General features: G+C 58.3%; 1 protein-coding gene across 1 annotated transcript in view; it reads right to left on the bottom strand.

Annotated features, from left to right (window-relative positions):
• The window catches only part of LOC124095719 (maestro heat-like repeat family member 5), a 60,919-nt gene continuing 42,352 nt past the window's right edge, over positions 1-18,567 (bottom strand). Inside the window, exons 22-32 of the mRNA XM_058580782.1 lie at positions 10,769-10,928; positions 9,313-9,494; positions 4,579-4,716; positions 4,120-4,234; positions 3,252-3,395; positions 2,186-2,362; positions 1,523-1,678; positions 857-979; positions 671-773; positions 450-524; positions 1-157 (exon numbers count right to left, since the gene is read on the bottom strand). Coding sequence (XP_058436765.1) covers positions 57-157; positions 450-524; positions 671-773; positions 857-979; positions 1,523-1,678; positions 2,186-2,362; positions 3,252-3,395; positions 4,120-4,234; positions 4,579-4,716; positions 9,313-9,494; positions 10,769-10,928 — 1,474 coding nt within the window. The 3' untranslated portion in view covers positions 1-56. The remainder of the gene's footprint in view (positions 158-449; positions 525-670; positions 774-856; positions 980-1,522; positions 1,679-2,185; positions 2,363-3,251; positions 3,396-4,119; positions 4,235-4,578; positions 4,717-9,312; positions 9,495-10,768; positions 10,929-18,567) is intronic.

Raw genomic sequence — 18,567 nt, 5'->3', positions numbered from 1 at the left:
CCAAGCTCTCTGGGATGGGGCGGGGCTGCCCGCCAGGTGGCTGAAGGGGGTGCTGGTCACTGCTGGCGTCCCTCTGACACCTCCCGAAGGAAGGAGAGCTGCCTGGTGGCAAATTCCCGGACGCCAGGCTCTGGGTCCTTTTTGAGGTCTTCAAAAGCTCCAGGAGAGAAGGGGAAAGTCAGGGGTGCCCCAGGCCTGGCTGCAGCCCCCCATTCCTTCAGCGAGGGGTCTCTTGCCTGCCAAGGGGGGCTGGGGGCTGGGGGGAAGGGCTCCCACCCATTCCTGGAGCCCTGGTTCTGTAAGCTGGGGGGTGGGTGTGACCCCTTGCCAGGTATCCTGGGGGCCCAGGGAGGGGACAGGCAACACCCACTCCAGGGGGAGGCAGGGCAGGGCTCTGCTCTGGAGGCCTGGGTCCCAGCTGATGCAGGCCTGGGGCTGGGGCTGCTTACTGCAGAACAGCAGGTTGGTGTCCACCTCGCTCACCATCCGGGACACGGCCTGGGGGTGGTAGCAGATGGTGTAACCTGTGCAAGATGCGGTGCAGCTGGGCAGAGGGTGGGTGGTCTCCTGAGGCCAGACCCACTCCTCAACCCCAGGCCCCTCCTCCACCCTTCCTTTCCTGCGGGTGGGGCTCGGCGGCCTGGGGCCCACTTGGCCGCCCCCTGCCCACCTATGAAGAGCGCGGCCCAGGTCTTCATGTGCTGGTGGTGGCTGTGCAGGTAGCTGAGGGCCTGGGCCAGGTGGATGCTGAACTCCTCGAAGCTGGCGCGCATCTGGCCAGGGAGACCCTCCTGTCACCACCCAGGGACCCCTACCCCCGCCCCAGCCCTCCTGGAGGAGGCTGCACCGGCCTCACCAGGCAGGTCCAGAGGAAGTGGCGGGCGCTGAGGCCTTGCTCCCAGGCCAGCGTGCAGAAGAGGGTGTGGCGCGGCCGCCACCCCAGCAGCAGAGCACAGCGGTAGAAGGCAAACTTGGCCTGCTGTGGGGACAGCAGGGGGTTCCACACTGACTGCCCGCGTTGTCTGGGGACAGTGGGGGGGTTCCATACTGCCTGCGTCGTCTGGGGACAGCTGGTGGGGGGGTCCACACTGCCCGCGTTGTCTGGGCCTGGGGTCCGCCTTCCACAGGCGGGCATCAGAGACAGTGGGCCGCTCAGGCCACCGCCTGACTGTGTGCTCTCGCCCTGGCCGGACTGTGGGCAGCCCGTCTCAGGTCATGTCAGAACTGGTTTACTTCCCCGGTGGCGGGGTCAGCGGGATCCACATCCCAACAGGTCCAGTGTGCAACCCGGGCCCTGCCACACACCAGGCACTGGGGACACAGCAGGGAGTGGAACCATTGGGTCCTGCCCAAGGTCAGTGCAGCCCGGTATGTGTGTGCAGGCTGGGAGGGCAGTGGTCCAGAGGGCCGGGTGGGGGCCTGGGGATCCCCTTCGCTCAGGCAGCCCTGCTGCCATCTGCCTGCCCAGGCCCTGGCCCAGGTGGAGGCCATCGGCCTGTCTTGCCTCGGGTGGGGCACTGACCATGGCAACCTTGGGGCACTTGTCCTTCAGGTGCAGCAGCAGAGGTACCATGCTCTGGTACACCTGGGTTCGAAGGCCGCTTAGCTCCTTGCCCTCCATGGTTGCCACCAAATCCCCAAACAGTGCCATGGCTGCTGCTCGAATCCTGTCCCGCTCCTGCAAGGCAGAGGCTCAGCGGGGTTCCCGCTCTTCTCAACTTGGAACCCCCATCTCACTTGGTTTCCTTAGAGGGTCCTCTCAGCCAGCTCAGGATTCCAGGGCGGGGCTCCTTCCGCCCCCCAAACAAGGCTCCGGTGCAGGGCTGGGCCCCCTCCTTGTTGGCCTTGCCAACATCCAGTCTGTCCCCTCACACCCACAATTGCAGCCTGACAACCTGAGTGTCAAGAGTGACTGGGGGGACAGACGTATCCCACTCCGCAGTGAAGGAGAGCGTGTTCCAGACAAGATGACCTGTCATCAAGTTGGAAGGCCATGTGGACAGCTGTAGGACCAGAGGGGGGAGTGGGTTGGAGGACTGGACTTGATGCCAGTCCACCTGCAGTCCTGGGCACACAGAAGCTGCTACCCAGGGCTGGGAATCCATGCCTGTAATTGGAGGGGAGTCTGGGGTCCTGGGAGGGCCCAAGTAGGAGGCACCCCACCTGCCTTGCCCCCCACACTCACGTCATCAAAGAAGGAGCGGGCGTTGATGGCCACGCTGAGGCTCTGGGCCCCTGCGCCGCGCGTGCCCAAACGGTGCAGCACGTCGGACACGGTGCCCATGATGTCCACCACCACGGGCTCGCTGTTCTGGAAGAAGCCGTTGAGGAAGGGCGGCAGCTGCCCTCGGAGCAGCCTTTCCTGTGGGCGGTGGGCGTGGTGGGTGCAGGGCCCCGACCTGCCCAGCTTCGGCTGTGCAGATGCACTGTGCCCATGTCCCCGGATGCCCTGTCCCCCACTTTGTGGCACCCTGGCTGCAGGTGACTCAGCTGGGATTCTACCCGGCTCTCTCTACCAGGGACCACGTGGCTTTGGACAGGACTCCCCTCTCAGAGCCCCCGGGGTCCTGCAGGGTGGACCCAGAGGCCTCAGTACTAGTTGGGTGTCAGCTCCTTCCTCCTCCTGGTCCTGCCCACCCTTCTCCTCAGCACCCACCCTGCCTTCACCCCCATTTCCAGCCTTGCCTCAGGCCAGTTGGGATCCAGGGCTGGACCGGGAAGAGGCCAGTCAGGTGCGCATGCTAAGACCACATTTTGTGTACACCAAGTGGAGGTTCCAGAACGTTCTAGTGACCAGTTATGTTCCATTTCTAGGCTTTCTTCAGAAATTTAAAAAATTCTGTGCAGCCAATTCTGTCTGCTCCCCTTGTTTGCTGTGCCTTCCTGAATTCTCTAAATGAATTGTCAGAAAGTAACGTGGGTGTCCCCTGCCCTGGCCCCTATCATGGCCTGTGTGCACACTAGGGTGATGTTTACAACTTGAAAACAAGTTTTAAGCGAGCTTTGCTGGCTTTCTAAACTCTGTTTGCTTTAAAATATCAAATCCAGTTTCACCAAGTGGGTCACGTGACAGCAACACAGTTTCTGGGCCCCTGTATGTGCAGCCAGGGGAGGACCGGGATTCCAGTAGGATGGAGTTCCAAGGGGAAGGCCGGGAAGGAAACGGAAGTGCCCACTGTGGTAAGAGCCTGCTCCAGCCACCAGCTCAGTGGGCCAGGCCCACCCCATGATGTGCCCCAGCACGTCCTTACCTTCTCCGGGTGGAAGAGGATGTTCCCGAGGCCCTGCAGGCTCCATACGCGGATGTCAGGGCTCTCATCCCGGAGGCCCTGTGCCAGGAGGGTCAGGGCAGACTGCTTGGGAAGCACTTCCAGCAGGACAGGGCTGTAGAGGAACTAGGGGCCGCAGGGGGTGGGTGGGTCAGGTCTGGCACCCTCTCCTGGGAAGCCTGCATGTGTCCGGGCTTTGGGTCTGGGCTCTGGGTAGGGCTTCAGGAGGCTGATGGACCAGTGCTCCCTGGGACCTTGGCTGACCAGCATGCGACTCCTACCTGCCTCCCCTCTAATGTGCAGCTGGGGAACAGGCCCAGGGAGCGGAGGCCTCGCCTGAGGTTACGGAGTGAGGCTGACTCCAGCTCGCATCGATGGCTGGCCCCCGGGCACTGGTGGCCCAGACCCTCCTGCTGTTGGGCTGGGTGCTAGCACAAGACTTTGACTTGGAGTCAGTTATGGAAACGAGACACCCCCATGCCCCCAAGTGCTGCCACTACCCAGAGCCCACAGTTGCAAAGCTGGCTGCACCCCAGGCCTGGGGCAGGGGCCCCGAGTCATGCCAGGTCGACATTTGACTACAGATCTACCCACTGCCCTTCCATCTGCGGGGCTCGTTGAGGGAGGGACGAGGGGAGAAGGTCCCTCAAGGTCAAGGGCTGAGGGGCTGAGGGGCAGAGGGGTGGGAGCCCCGTGAGGAGCCACCGCATGCAGACACCCTGCAGAGCTGGAAGTGGGGATTGGGTGTGAGGATCTCTCTGCGGCTTCCCCAGCCAGACTGAGGTCTGGTGGGGGTCCTGCTGGGTTGTGCTGCTGGTGTCCCCGGGGGCGAGGCCCGGGCCTCACCTACCTCAGTGAGCACGAGGACGGCCGCCTTCCTCTCCCGCTCCTCATGGCTCTGCATGCGGCGCAGCAGCCAGCTGAGCACGGCCTTGATCTGCCTGCAGTGGTTCTGCACCATAGCCCTGGGGGCAGGGCCTGGGCTGCGGTCACTCCTGAAGCCCACTCTCCACCACCCCAGCCAGCTGGGGCCAGGAGCGTCCTGAGTGCTCCCACTCCCTTGAACCCCCGGCTGCCCACTCATGCCGGGTCTCGGGGGGGGGGGCTGGGGAGGCAGGGAAGCCGCACTGACAGCCCTCGCCCTGGGAGGTCCCAGGCAGGGGCAGGACATCGGCACCACAGGCTCGAGTGACTGCAGAGTGGCGGTGTGTGAATGTGAGTGTCCTGCTCATAGTCAGCCCTGGGGCCACAGGTGGCTCTGGAGGGCACAGGCCCTGTCCCCACAGCCTACGCACCCAGTGCCCGGTACCTGGCCAGGAGGCCCACGCCCTGTGCGTAGGTGCTGATGGAGGTGAAGTGTTCCCAGGCGCCCTGCAGCTCAAGGTGGGCAAAGTCATGCCAGTGCCCCGTGGTGGACAGGAGGCTCTTGAGGGCCTCCAGCGACGTGCTGTGGCCAAGAAGAGGGTCAGGCCACCTAGGCCAACAGCCGTCACTGGGCTGTCCTACCCTGGGTGTGGCAACTCCCCCCGCCTGGCTCCAGCCCTGCCTCCAATGCCTGCACAGCCTGGCCTGCCCTTCTCTAACAGCTGAAGCCAGGAGTGGAGGGTTCGCCAGGCACAGGGAGATGGCAGGGCTCCACCAACCTGCTGGGTCAGAGACTGGAGGGGCCCTTTAGGGAGGGGAGGGACCAGGCTCTCGGGGGCTTGGTCTGACTTGGAGCACAGCACTTGCGAGTGTCCTTGAAGTGTCCTAGACAGGATAGCAGCTGTTCTGACAGCTGGTCACAGGGCGGAGCTCAGAGGACAGGTCTGGAGGGAGCTGCAGGGCCATCTCAGGCTCTGTGATCTCCCAGGTCCTGGGGTGGGGAGTGTCCTGGCCAACCCTCAGGGGACATTTAAGTATGGTGAAGAACACAGAAGGGGACATCTGAGGAGGGTGTGTGGCACTGTGAGAGCCAGAGGGGCTCACTTCCAGGCCTGATCTCCTCTGTCCCAGGGCAGGACAGACCAGGTGACATGACCCACAGTTGTGTGGCCTGGCCATGTGTTTATCAGCACATGGGTGCCATGCGAGGTGACTGTCACCCTCCAATAGGGAGGAGGCGCTCACTCCCATAGAAGCCATGTGCCTTGTTCAGGTCAGAGAGCCAGGTCAAGGACAGCACAAGTGCAACCAAGCCAGGCCTCTGGCTCTAAACCGCACAGTGATGTCACGGTCACAGGGACAGAGCTGCCCCAGGCGCTGCACACAGCACCTGAACATGGTGCAGAGCCTGGGACGCAGGCCGTGAAGCACAAGAGGCAGTTTGCTGGCCCACCTTGACGTGCCTGGCCACCACATCAGCCCGATGTGTGAACGTGCCCGGGAAAGAGGCTGCCATCTCAGAGCAGGTACACCTCTGAGCACATTCACTGAACCAAGGGTCAGAGGATGAATGGCACTCTGAAGTCCCGGTGGTGCCAACCCAAATGCCAGCTGGCTTGTCATCTAGCTGCAGCTCTATCATTAGAGAGGTGGCATTTTCCAGGTCACTGGTCTCAGCCACCAAGCGAGGGTGGTTTTCAGGAGCAAGACGTGCAGGGGCATTTCCTTCCCTCCAAGGCTCCAAGTGCTTCTGCTCCTGGGGCACGCAGCATGTCCCCATTTCTCGTCCTCTGTAATTGCTTTGTCCCTGTAACCACAGCAGGGCTTCCGGGAAATGCCTGTTGGCAGTTTGTGCATTCTTGGGAATCCCCTCCTATCTGTGGGGGAGACCACACCCCTCTGGGGGTTCCTACAACCTAAAACCCTTCCCAGGCTGGGCCCCTGTGGAGGGGTGACATGTGTCACGTGAAATCCACGTGCAGCCCCAAGCCTGGCGAGGAGAAGCCCTGGAGTCCACGCCTGGTGTGGCAGGGTGGCCCTCCCTTCCTCCTGGCCCTAAGCGCCCTCCACCCTCTGGCATCCCAGTGATGGCCACGCTGCCTCCAGCGACTCCCGTCCTCTTCTGAGGAGCCCGTGCTCCCCAAGGGCGGCAGGCACCAGCCTCTGCCTGCCCAGACCCGCCACCTCCTCTTCTTTTTCTGTTGTATTTTTGTGGTAAAATACGTATCACATAAACTTTGTCATTGTGATGTTTTAAGTGTAGAATTCCGTGGCATTGAGCACAGTCGTGATATTGTGTGGCTGTCACAACCATCTGTCCATCTCCAGAACTCTTCTGTTTTCTCAGACTGAGGCTCCGTCCCCAGTGGACACTACCCCTCCTGCCCCCAGGGCACCCCCCCACTGCCTGTCCCCATGGGGTCCTCAGAGGAGCAGAATTGCAGGGTGGCCTCCTGTGCCTGCTGGGCCCCTCAGCAGACGTCCTCCAGGGCCACCTTCTGGAGCCGTACGGGATGTCCCTCCTTGGTTTGCTAGGACCCGTGGCAGGGAGACCACTTGTGTCTATCGCCTCGTCCGCCAGGGGCACTGGCTGCTTCCACTTGTGGTCCCTGTGAGCAGTGTGGCTTTGCACAGGAGCTCACGCGTCTGTTCTGGCCCCTGCTTCCGACTCCCCCAGGTCCATGGCAGGAAGTGGGACTGCCGGGCTGTAGGGTAGCTCCAGGTTTAACTGAGGAACCCGCGCCATCCTGTGTTCCCACTAACCAAGCACAAGGGGTCCAGATCCCCACATTCTTGCCAACATGTTGGTTGGTTTGCTTTTTGGCAGTGGAGGTCCCGATGGAGGTGACATTTCTTCTTCTTTTCTCCAAGGCCTTTCTTAGCACATGTGGCCCAGTGGGACAGAGGCAGACGCCGAGGGCCAGATGAGGGCAGGGAGGGGAGGGTGTTGGTCAGGGATCTCTAGAGGAACAGGGTCAACAGGAAGTATGATTATACAAAGGGGATTTATTAGACTGGCTTCCACAACCAGAAGCTGGACAGTCCCCAGTGGCCGTCTGTTGCTGCCCACACTTAGGGAAGGTCTCCACTTTAGTTCGCTATGCCACATGCCAATCATGCCTAGACACACCCTCATTGACACACACAGAAGCATCTTAATCTTTGGCATCTCTTAATCCAATCAAGTTGGCAGTTCAAATTAGCCATTACAGGGAGTGTGTTTGAAATACAGAAATGAGGTGCCTCGTGACAGGTAGAGAGAATCAACCGTAACGGATGAAGGGAGAGGAGCCGGAAGTCCAGGGGGCAGGCTGGGCACTGGCTGGAGGCAGAACCAGCTAAGAATCGGATGGTGCAGGTCTTTGTTGTTCAGAAAAGCAAGGTGGGGTCCCCTGCCAGGGGAAGAGTGCCTTGCCTAAAGCCCCACTGGCTGGGCCCAGGTAAGCAGGATGTCAGGAGCCACGGAGGTCGGCCTGGCTGCCATCCAGTGCCCTCTGCCAAGTCCCCAGCAGGGCACCTATGGTCAGTGGCTACTCAGCCGATGGTACTCCCTCTTCTGCACACTGGACAGTGCCAGGCAATCTGGCACACAGGGCTACCTACCCTCTGAGGCCCAGAGAGTGGCCTTTGGTCTCCCCACTGTCCCCAACGACTTTCTGGCATCCCTGAAGGTAGGGCCACTGGTTGGCCTGCCCCACACCTGGGCCTCTTCAGGACAGTCCCAGCTAAGCCCTTTTCCCCTGGGAAAGGCTCCAGAGGCCAGGAAGCCAGTTCCGGCCCATCAGAGCCTCCAATATTCCAGTGACCAAGGATGGGTATGTACCTGCGTGGGCCAGAACATGGACTCTGCCTAGGGAGAGCCTTTCTTGTCCTGTGGCTACTGGGACCACCTCCTTTGCTGGAGAAGACCTGCCCATAGTGGCCACCAGGGGAAAGCAGAACTGAGGTGGAGAGCGGCTTGAGGTCTCTGTCTAGCCACACTTGAGCCAAAAGCTACCCACAGCCCCAAGAGACAGACAGACATCCCTGATTTCTGGAGCCCAAGAGAGACAGATGCCTCTAGTGCATGGGGAGCCCTGGGTGAGACAGGCGCCCCTGGTGCATGGGGAGCCCCGGGTGAGACAGGCGCCCCTGGCCAGGGCGAGCCCTGAGTACAGGTGGTCTGGGAGTGACAGGCGCCCCTGCCCTCCAGGACCTCCCATTTTTGGTATGCAAACAGGAAACCAGGAAGCGAGCCAGAGACCCCGGTGCTGGATGGCGAGGGTGCTGAGGAGGGAGGGCTACAGGTGGTGCTGTTTACAGAGGGTGGCTGAGGAGGCCTCCCGGAGGTGGCGGGTGAGGGGTGGGCGGGTGGCAGTGGGAGGGGAGGCTGGCGGCAGGCAGTTCGCCGGCCCTCCCCCCAGCCCTCCACGCTTTGGGACGAGAACGTTTTATTAGCTTATTAGGGAAGATTCATGCATTTTGCATGTTGATCAGAGTAATAAAGGAACTTCACGCACATTCTAACCCAGAGGCAATACGGGAAGAGTGAGTTTTTTCAGTGACGTGCCTTGGGGAGGGCTGTTAGAGCTGACAAACTGCGTAAAGCACATCATAATACAAACAAATGAAAGACTGGTGGTGTTCAAGGCTCGCTTATCGGATTTCTGGAAATATGAGCCGCTGCAGAGGGAGGCCCAAGGCAGCAGCGCTCCCATGGCCTGCCTGGCCCTGGCCCTCCACCCACCTCTGCTAGCCCTGCTCGGGGGTGTTTCCTCCCAGTTTCAGAGGAGCGTGGCCCTGAGACACCTTGGTTTTGGACTCCCTGAGCAGCCACCCTGCAACCTGTGTGTCCTGGAAATATGCTGGAGAAGACCTGCCCATAGTGGCCACCAGGGGAAAGCAGAACTGAGGTGGAGAGCGGCTTGAGGTCTCTGTCTAGCCACACTTGAGCCAAAAGCTACCCACAGCCCCAAGAGACAGACAGACATCCCTGATTTCTGGAGCCCAAGAGAGACAGATGCCCAAGAGAGACTCCGTCCTTGGGAGCTGTGACACCTCCCTGACAGCTGTGACACATTCCTGCAGTTTTAAGCCTCTGGGTGTGTGACACCTAGTCCCTCAGCCCAGGACACTCTCCCCTGTCTCTCAGGCCCTCTGTGGCCACTGCACAGGCCAGCGAGGTGCTCGGAGGTCTTACCTCTGGGGACTGGGCATGGCTGCCTCCTGGGCCTGCTGCCCGCGCTGGGGCTCAGTGACCAGGTTCAGCTCCAGGGTGTAGTGGACCTGGGTGAGGAGGGCCAGGAGCAGCTGCGGGTAGGCCTCCCGCACCGCCTTCTTGAACTCCCGTGCGAACTGCAGCTCCAGGAGTGTGTTCATGGCCTGTTGGGACAGGGGGGCCCCAGCTCCTGATGATGTCCCTCCCACTGGCCCCGCCACTGTGTAGCCTCAGCCTGGCCCTCTTCTCTGGCTGAGAAGGCGCTGCCGTGCTAGTCCCCCTGCTGTTCTACCCGCTGGAGCTCCTCAGCCTCCTCCCTGCCATCGCCTGGGATGCTGCCGCCCCGGCCTGCAGGCCCCACCATGCCAGGCTGCCTCTCTGTCCCGCCTCGACCACGCCACCTGCTCTCTGCACTTGGGACTATCCCAGGGGGGTCTGGCCCTGGAGGTGAGCTCCTGCACTGTGTTCTCAGCACCAACTCTGCACACAGCAGGGGCCTAATGTGTGAAAGTTGAGGAATCAAATGCCCTTGAAGGCAGAGTCTATAACAGCAGGCCCCAGGCCCCCAGGCAGGGGTGTTTAGTTCTGGGCTAGGGGTGGTCCTGAGCAGAAGTGGCATGGGGTGGGCAGGGGATGGACACACAGGTTGCAGGGTGGCTGCTCTGCAGCTCCTGATAGGGGTGCTACTCTGCTTGGGGTTGGCATCAGCCTGGGGCTGGGGTGGGCTGGGGGGCTGGTGAGTGCCAGGCATGGGTGTCTCCCTCCAGCTGCCTGTTCATCACACCCCTGGGGCAGCAGCTGCTCATCTAGGGGGTGCCTGGGTAGGGAGGGGCAGCTGTGTGCTCTCGGCTTCTGCTCACGGGGCTTCTGGGGCTGGGACCCTGTCTGGAAAGTTCCAGGACATGGCGGCTGCCTTGCCAGAGTCCAGCCAAGGGGGCAGGTGTGGCTGCGTTAGGGAGTGAGTGCCCTGCCCCTGGGGTGTGCAAGCAGGGCCCGGCTTACAGGGAGAGCTGGGGGGGCTCTGACAGGAGGCAGCCTCTGAGATCCCTCCAGAATCCATGGTACCCAGAGCCCCAATGTGGCGGAAGAACCTGGTGTCTCCACACTCTTCCCCTCTGCCTGCAGCCCCCTGCAAGGTGGCCCTGCACATAAGCAGTCCTGGCACACACAGATGGAACCCCCTTACCAACCCCGCAGAGGGGACACTCTGCTCTGATTCACAGCTGGGGCCGGAGCCCTGGGCAGTAAGAAGAGCTGGGCCTGAGACCCAGGTCTGTGGGGTCAGCCCCTGGACTGGGGCTGCCCCGGAGGGAGGCCCTCTACCTCCAGGGCAGGCCTGGGCCCTCCTGAAGCCAGGCTGTGGAGCTCCCCACCACCCTGTGCCATGCGTCCTGACTGCGTAGGCTCCTGAAGCCAGGGGCTGGGGCTGCAGACTCACGGCCAGCGAGCGCAGGTAATTCTTCTCCTTGGGGCTGGGGTTGCTGTTGCTTGCTCTGGTGGGCAGGGGCCGCTCCTGCAGCCAGGCCAGCAGCATGGCCAGCACCAGGCGGCTCACGGGCTGCTCAGCTCCCAGGGCCCTCCACAGGCGGAAGGCACAGCTGTGGGCAGAGAGGGCCATGAGGGCTGTGTGGCAAGTGGGGCCTGCCCAGCTCTGCCGGGAGGCCACCGTGGCCAGGGCCCGTGTGCCCCGGGTGAAGGTTGGGTGGACCTGAGCTGTGTGCAAAGCTTTCAGTGCGTGCGATGTTCTCCTGCCTGTTGCAGATGGGGACCCTGAAGCCCGGAGAGAAGGCGTACCCTGGCCAAGCATGTTGCATTTGGGGGCTGCCAGCATGTGCTCGGGGACAGACTGGGGCTGGGTGTGAATGCTGGGCAGTGTCAGCACTTAGAGGACATTAAAAGCCCTGGGAACAGGGGTGGCCACTGAAGGTGAAGTCTGAGAGTCACCCCGAAGCCCGGGCGAGGAAGCCAGGATGAGGCAGGAGCCAGCAGAGGAGAGCACACAGGAGTGGAGCGGCCAGGGACGGAGTGGCCAGTGGAGTGACCAGGGACGACAGTGAGCCAGGCGGCCGGCTCCCGGAGCCAGGAGAACAAGGGCTCCCAGAGCAGAGCATGACTGGCCAAGCCAAATTCTGCTGACAGCCCTTGTGCGTGGGGACAGAGGCTGACCGCTGGACTCGGCAGCACGAGGTTGCTGCTGGCCTCAGGGAGGGCTTCACTGAAGCCACAGGTTTCACTGGAGCTGGAGTCACGGCACAAACACAAGCCACCCACCCAGTCACAGATGGACGCAAGGCCCCAACAGACATGTCCTCACAAAGATGCGGAAGAGCTGAGGAGCACGTGGACGCTCATCATCAGCCACCAGGCGAAGGCACTCGGAAACCACCGCACGTCGCGCCACACCCACTAGGATGGCCATCGTCCAGGAAATGGAGCGTAATGAGTGCTGGCGAGGACGGGCAGCGCTGGGCGCCCTCCTGCTGCTGGCACAGCACCGTGGAAGCCACCGCGGCAGCTTGGGAAGTCCCCAGGACTGCCGTGTGCCAGCCACACCACCCCCAGGGCTGCACCGGGTGGTTCAGAGGACTTGATCACACACAGCTCCCCCTGGCTCCTTCAGGGAGTGGCCACGGGACCTGCCTCGGATACAGTCGGTACTCAAGTCCCTCCTGCAAAGCGGCGGAGCAGGACCCTCTGAGCACTCTGCCTCTGGCCCGCGCAGCCCTAGTGCAGTGGGATGCTGCGCAAATATTATCCAGTGCATCCTCCAGGGACTCTGGAGAAGTCTGCACACACGCAGGGCAGAGGCAGTGTTTCTGGAAGAGTATGGTGGGTCTGTGGATGCAGAGCCCGAGGACGCAGGCCAAGGCTGATGGCAGTAGTGATCACCATGGCCCAAAGGGGAGAGCATGTGCCCATCACCACAGAGGAACACGTGCAGCCACAGACGGAGAGAGGCTGTGACAGGCTTCAGGAGGATGAAGCCCCAGGACACGAAGCCGGGGAGAGCCCAGACCCCAGAGGAGACGTGCACTCCATCTCTGTGGAATTCCCAGGGCTCAGAGGCCCCCTCGTGCCAGGAGGCTGAGGGCCTCTGCGGCACAGAGGGCGGCGCCTGGGGGCTACTCTTGGATGGGTACAGGGATTCTGCTTGGAGTGATTCTGTGGGCTCAGACAGTGGTGGCAGCTGCGCAGCCCTGCAGATATGATCAATGCCCTGAGGTGGACCCTTAAGAGTGGTTAAATGGCAAATCTATGGCACACATAATTACCAAAGTTAAAGTAATTCATGATGTCATATGCCAAACCCATTGAATCGTATACTTTAAATGGGCGAATCCTTTAGTATGTGAATTTTATTTGTGTTGTGTGTGTGTGTGTGTGTAGTGCTGGGGTTGAACCCAGACTCATGCATGTTAGGCAAGCACTCTATCACTGAGCTACTGCCATAACCTATGGGTCATATCTTATTAAATCGTTTTAAAAAAAGGAATGAGCTGGGCACAGTGGTGCATGCCTATAATCCCAATGGCTTGGGAGGCTGAGGCAGGAGGATTGCAAGTTGGGGGACAGACTTAGCAGCTTAGCAAGGCCCTAAGAAACTTGGTGAGACCCTGTTTCAAAATAAAAAATAAAAAGATCTGGGACATGGTTCAGTGTCTAAGCGCCCCTAGGTTCTATCCCTGGTATTAAAGAAACAGAAAAGAGCGGGAGGCTCGGGTCCCCCAGGAATGGTCTGCCAGACTACTTGAATCAGCGCCTCCCTTGAAAACTGCTAAAAAGCCTGGGGAGTTAGAATCAAGGGTCCTAAAAGCACCAGAGATGATGGAACTGCAAAGGAGTGCCAGGCCGCGTGGAGTGTATGAAGACCTCAGGATGCAGGGACCCCGGAGCCACCGAGGCCCTGAGGACGTGTGACAATTCTGGAAAGGTAGGGCCTTTGCCAGCCTTGTGGGATGGGGGGCAGAGACTGAAGCCCAGAGGTGGGTTGGTAGAGCAGGTGGCCTTCCGCCATCCCCAGTGATGCTGAACTGGTTGTGGAAAAGCCGGTGAACATCCACCAGTGTGAATCGCCTGGGGCTCCGGGGTCTGGAGTCCTGGATTTGGCTGAAAGCGACCTTCAGCTGGAGTGTCCTGTCCTTAGGTGAATCATTCCTATAACATTTTCCCCCAAATGAACATCTAGCCTGCTGTCAAAGATAACCAGACCCAGGGGCTGGGGATGTGGCTCAAGCGGTAGTGCGCTCGCCTGGCATGGGTGCGGCCCGGGTTCGATCCTCAGCACCACATACCAACAAAGATGTTGTGTCCGCCGAAAACTAAAAAATAAATATTAAAAAAACTCTCTCTCTCTCTCTCTCTCTTAAAAAAAAAAAGATAACCAGACCCAGGAGGAAGCAAGACTGCATGGGTGGCATAGAGCAAGGACAGATGCGATTGTCATGGTTTGGAGATGGAATGTCCCCGAAAACTTCCTGTGGTGATACAGGAATACTTGGAGGTGGAGTGATTGGATGGGGAGAGCTGTATCTAACCATCTTAGTCTTGAATGGACTAAGGGGTAGTAGTTGTTGGCAGGTGGGTTGTGGCTAGAGGAGGTGGATAACTGGGGGCGAGTCTTGGAAGGGGGCATCTTCGCTGTCATCCTGTACCCACCCATGTCTCCTTCCTGGCCGCCATGAGTGGAGCAGCACCCCTTCACCCTCCCTTCCATCATGAGACTCACCTGGGCTCAGAGCGATGGCCTCGGCTGACATGGACCGAACCCCTGGAACAATGACCTATAAAAATAGACTTATCCTCCTCTAACTGGTTCTTATCAGGTGTGTTGGTCCCAGTGACAAAAAGCTGACTAGTAGAGATTGGTACTGAGCAGTAGGGCTGTTGCTGGGACTAACCTGACCATCTGGTTCAGAAGCCTTTGGAAATGGTTTGCTGGAGGAGTTGGAAAAGTTCAGAGACGCAGGCCATGGGACCCTTAGGGTGCTGTAAGCAGAGACTCGTGGGCAATTCTGGTGAGAGCTCAGGAGACCAGAATGCTGAGAGGAATGGAGACAGACTATGCTCGTGAGATTTCAGAGAAGCAAGGGATCTACTGGGAATTGAACTAGAGGCCACTCATGTTAGCGCCAGGCAAAGAATTTGGCTACATTTTGCCCATGCTCTGGGTGAGCTGAATTTAACGGTGGCAGACTAATTAATCTGGTGGAGGAAATTTCCAGACCACACAGCACTAAGGTGGTGGCTTTGGTGTTGCCCGCAGCCTTTAGCCGGGTTTGCTGTAAGAATCAGGAGCAGAAAGTCGAGCTGAAGGGCTTCAAACACTTGCAGTTTGACCAGAAAACTGGGGAAAGGAAGGCGTGGTTGTTAAAGAGATCAGAGCCACCAAGGAGACACTAAGGACTTTGTACAGAGACAATAGGAAAGACAATTTGAGGGCACCCCAGGAATTTGCATGACCATACTCATCACTGACTCAGGATGTAGAAGGGAAAATTCCCTGAAAAGACATTTTGGGGTACCCTGCTCGCATAGGGGGGTAGGAAGTTGTCTCACCAGGCTCAGCACCCAGGCATTCAGAGGCCCACAGGTCTCAGCTGCTACTTCAGCTGGAAGTGGACCTTGGCATCGTCCATGTGGCGCTGGTTCTTCAGGAAAGTGGGATGGTGCAGGTAGAGGGTCAAGAAGGTGTCCACTGAGATTTCAAAGGAGGGCCTGGGGCAGAGCCTTGCAGGCTGCCCCCAGGGGGTGACGCACACAGCTGCGAGGGTGAAGCTGAGACTCGAAGACCCCAGAAATGAAGAGATGTCAGTAACATGGAATGTCTCCCCACTAGCCTGCCGGCTGCAGAGAGAGCTGGGCTGAGCGAGGCCCAAGGAGGGCGGCCACCCGGGCCCTCTGGAACCTCAACTCCTCACCATGAGCCCCAGAGGCTGGAAGGGGAGCGACGGAAAATGTCCGCCTCGCTGGGCTAAGGTCCTGCTTTGGCCCCTCCCCGTCTCTGTGCCCCCGTTCCTCCCTTTGGAACGGGAATGCTCACTCTATGCCGTTAGGTGTTGGATGTGAGTAACTTGCCTTGGTTTTTCACAGGGGCTCCCAGCCAAGAGTTTGCTTTGGAATTGGACTATATAGGGACTGTATAGGGACTGTATAGGGACTGTATAGGGACTGTATAGGGACTCTTGGAGATGGACTAAATGCATTCTGCTTTGTGAGGTGGACATGAGCTTTTGGGGGCTGGAGTGAAACGTAATGGTTTGGATATGAGGCACCCCCCCAAAACTCTGATGTGAACGCAGGCATCCACAGGAGTGGATAATTGGATGTGAGAGCTCTGACCTCATCAGTCCACCCGAGTTTAATGACCCAATTGGATGGTAACGTAGGCTGATGGGTTGGCGCGAGGAGGTGGGCTGTGGAGGAGGTGGTGGTGGGGTGCCCTTGAAGGTCTCACTTTTCCTTTGCCTTTTTTTGTTTCCTGGTTGCCACAAACAAAGCAGCTGCTCTGCGTTGCACCCTTCCATCATGACGTCCCCCTGTCTCACCCTGAGCCCTGAGCATGGACTACACCTCTGAAACCAGAGCCCAAATAGACACCTCCTTCTCCTTCTCGGGTACTTTGGTCACAGTGACAAAAAGCTGAGTAACAAAGGCGATTTTACAACAGCTAACACGCTGGACTGACCAGACCTGGGCTGTGGGCAAGCCTTCACTATGAACAGAAATGAAGGGCAGCTTAAGAGCATGTGCAGGAGACAGGAGTCTGGGAGGCAGACTATGGGCAAGTCACAGACAGAACCAAATGGAAACCTTAGAATTAAAGAACACCAGGGCTGAAACCAAGCGTTCAGTGGGAGAATTTAACCTCAGATCACCGTGGGTGAAGGAGAACCTGTGAGACACAAGGCAATACCACCCTCGGCCCAGAAGAAGGCAGAACAAGGGCACCGCGGAAAGAGGAGACCCCGGCACCTTCGGAGGAGCCAGTCAGATTCTGGCTTCTCAACCGCAGCAATGGCGGGGACAGAAGGACGCCACCTTGCTGGGCTGAAAGAAGCAGTGCGGTCCCCCAGGGCTACATTCTAAGACCGCCAGTGGACGCCTGAAACCAAAGCAGCTCTGAGTCCTATGCAGACTGTGCTCCTTGCTACACGGTCTACATGTCTACATAAAGTGTGGTTTGTAAACTGGGCACAGTGACTAATAAATAGACAAGTTTATCAATACCCTGGGTATGTGAGTGTGGTCTCTTTCTATCTAAGCTATCTTTGTGTCACCCTTTTCTTGCAAGGCTGTGAGGTGCACAAGGTCGATGTGCTGACCCAGGAGAGGCGGGTGGAGGTGGCAGCAGGATGCCACGCTAGGCTACTGCATGAGGGTCGCCGAGCCCAGCACTGTGATCCAGTAACAGGCCCGTGATACCCGGGTGGCTGCTGAGGGACTTGTGGCAGACAGTGTGTGCAGCTCTGGACACGGGGAGGGCTCACACTCTGGCCCGGGAGAGAGTGTGAGCTTCATCACACCTCACAGAACCATGCCTGATTTAAAACTTCGGATTGTTTATCTCTATCTCTGGAACATTCTATTCACTATGTTTGGACTGTGTTTGACGGTGGTAACTAAGGCCAGGGGTCAGGGGAGACCCCTGTCACTGCCCACCTGGGATTCTGCACCTAACAACGACACCCTTTAGGACTGAGGGTGAACTAGGACATTCTCAGACAAAAACCGAGAGTACTTGCTCATGAGAGACTCAAACTAAAGGACGTGCCTCAGGCTGGGGACAGATGGCTTGGGTTCCAATAAAGAGCGAAGGGTGAAGAAGGTAGTGAGATGTCAGCAGCTTGGGGCAGGGCTGGGGCTCGGCAGGGCACTTCCCCGCATGTGCGAGGCCCTAGGTTGGAGTCTCAGCAGCATATAAATAAATAAAAATAAATAAAGGTCCATCAACAACTAAAAAATTATTTAAGCTGGGCACAGTGGCACATACCTGTCTTCCCAGTGGCTCAGGAGGCTGAGGCAGAGGATGGAAAGTTCAAAGCCAGACTCAGCAAAAGTGAGGTGCTAAGCAACTCAGTGAGACCCTGCCTCTAAATAAAACACAGGATAGGGCTGGGGATGTGGCTCAGGGGTCGAATGCCCTGAGTTCAATCCTTGGTTCTCTAAATAAATAAATAAATAAATAAATAAAGTCAGCAGCTCTGAGTCCTATCAACGTGTGAGATTTCAAATAACATGGCAGTAAAATAAACAGCAAAGGCATTAAAACAGAGAGTGGCTCAATTCATTTGAGGATTTTGGAAGTTTGGTTTCTTGGTATGGAAAGAGAAAAGACGGTAAACTTCACACCAAACGTTGACAGTTCTATTACATGGAAATGGATAAGCACTCCAACCACAGACCAAGATTGGCTACGAATGTTGTTTACAAGAGAGGGGTTGATGCTGAAGAATGGGGGAGCATTAAAAGTCAGAGCACGAGGGAGAGCATGCAGCACTACTGACGGCTGCATCAGTGTTCGAGGAAGCTCATCACTAGACCACGGGGCTCTACCACAGCAGGTTAATGTCAGGCAAGCCAGAAAGCCTCCAAAGAGTGGCCCACCTGACACCCTTTATATGAAAACATAAAAAACGAATTCATAAGAAATTAGAAAAACAATAGAATCCTTTGAGGAATATTTATGTAATAAGACTCTGCAAAGGAAGGATGGCTCCTTTTTTTCTAGATATTTATTTTTTAGTTGTAGTTGGACACAATACCTTTATTTATTTACCTGTGGTGCTGAGGATGGAACCCAGGGCCTCGCATATGCTAGGCAAGCGCTCTACAGAGCTGCCAAGGGCCCAGGGGAGCTGGGACGGTTCCATGAAAATCACTCAGTGGTGGATCTGAGAGCTAAAGGCCAAAGACAAATCGGAGGACTTTCATGGGCTGCTGAGAGAGGGACACGAGGTAGCACCTCCACGAAAGGGACAATCGGGCCTGACCGGCGAGCTGCCCCTGGGAAAAGGGGCTTCCAACAGCCAGTCAAGAGAGGGCTTCTGTCCAGATTGCACAGGGACGCCTGGACATCTGCAGGGCAGGAGGGACGGCACGACAGAAGAGTGCACAGCACATGGGCAGGCACATCCCCAAAGAGAAACCAAGTGGCTGAAAGGAAACAGAAAGATGTCCAGCTCCATCATGCAATCACGGGAGTGAAAACAAACACCATGAGATGATGAACAGCACCCA

The sequence above is a fragment of the Marmota monax genome, unplaced genomic scaffold (assembly GCF_021218885.2).
Source record: "Marmota monax isolate L192 unplaced genomic scaffold, Marmota_monax_Labrador192_F-V1.1 WCK01_AAM20220418_F8-fsc00073, whole genome shotgun sequence".
Taxonomy (NCBI): Eukaryota; Metazoa; Chordata; class Mammalia; order Rodentia; family Sciuridae; genus Marmota; species Marmota monax.
The sequence above is the reverse complement of the archived record's forward strand: the minus strand, read 5'-3'. Positions and strand labels throughout refer to the sequence as shown.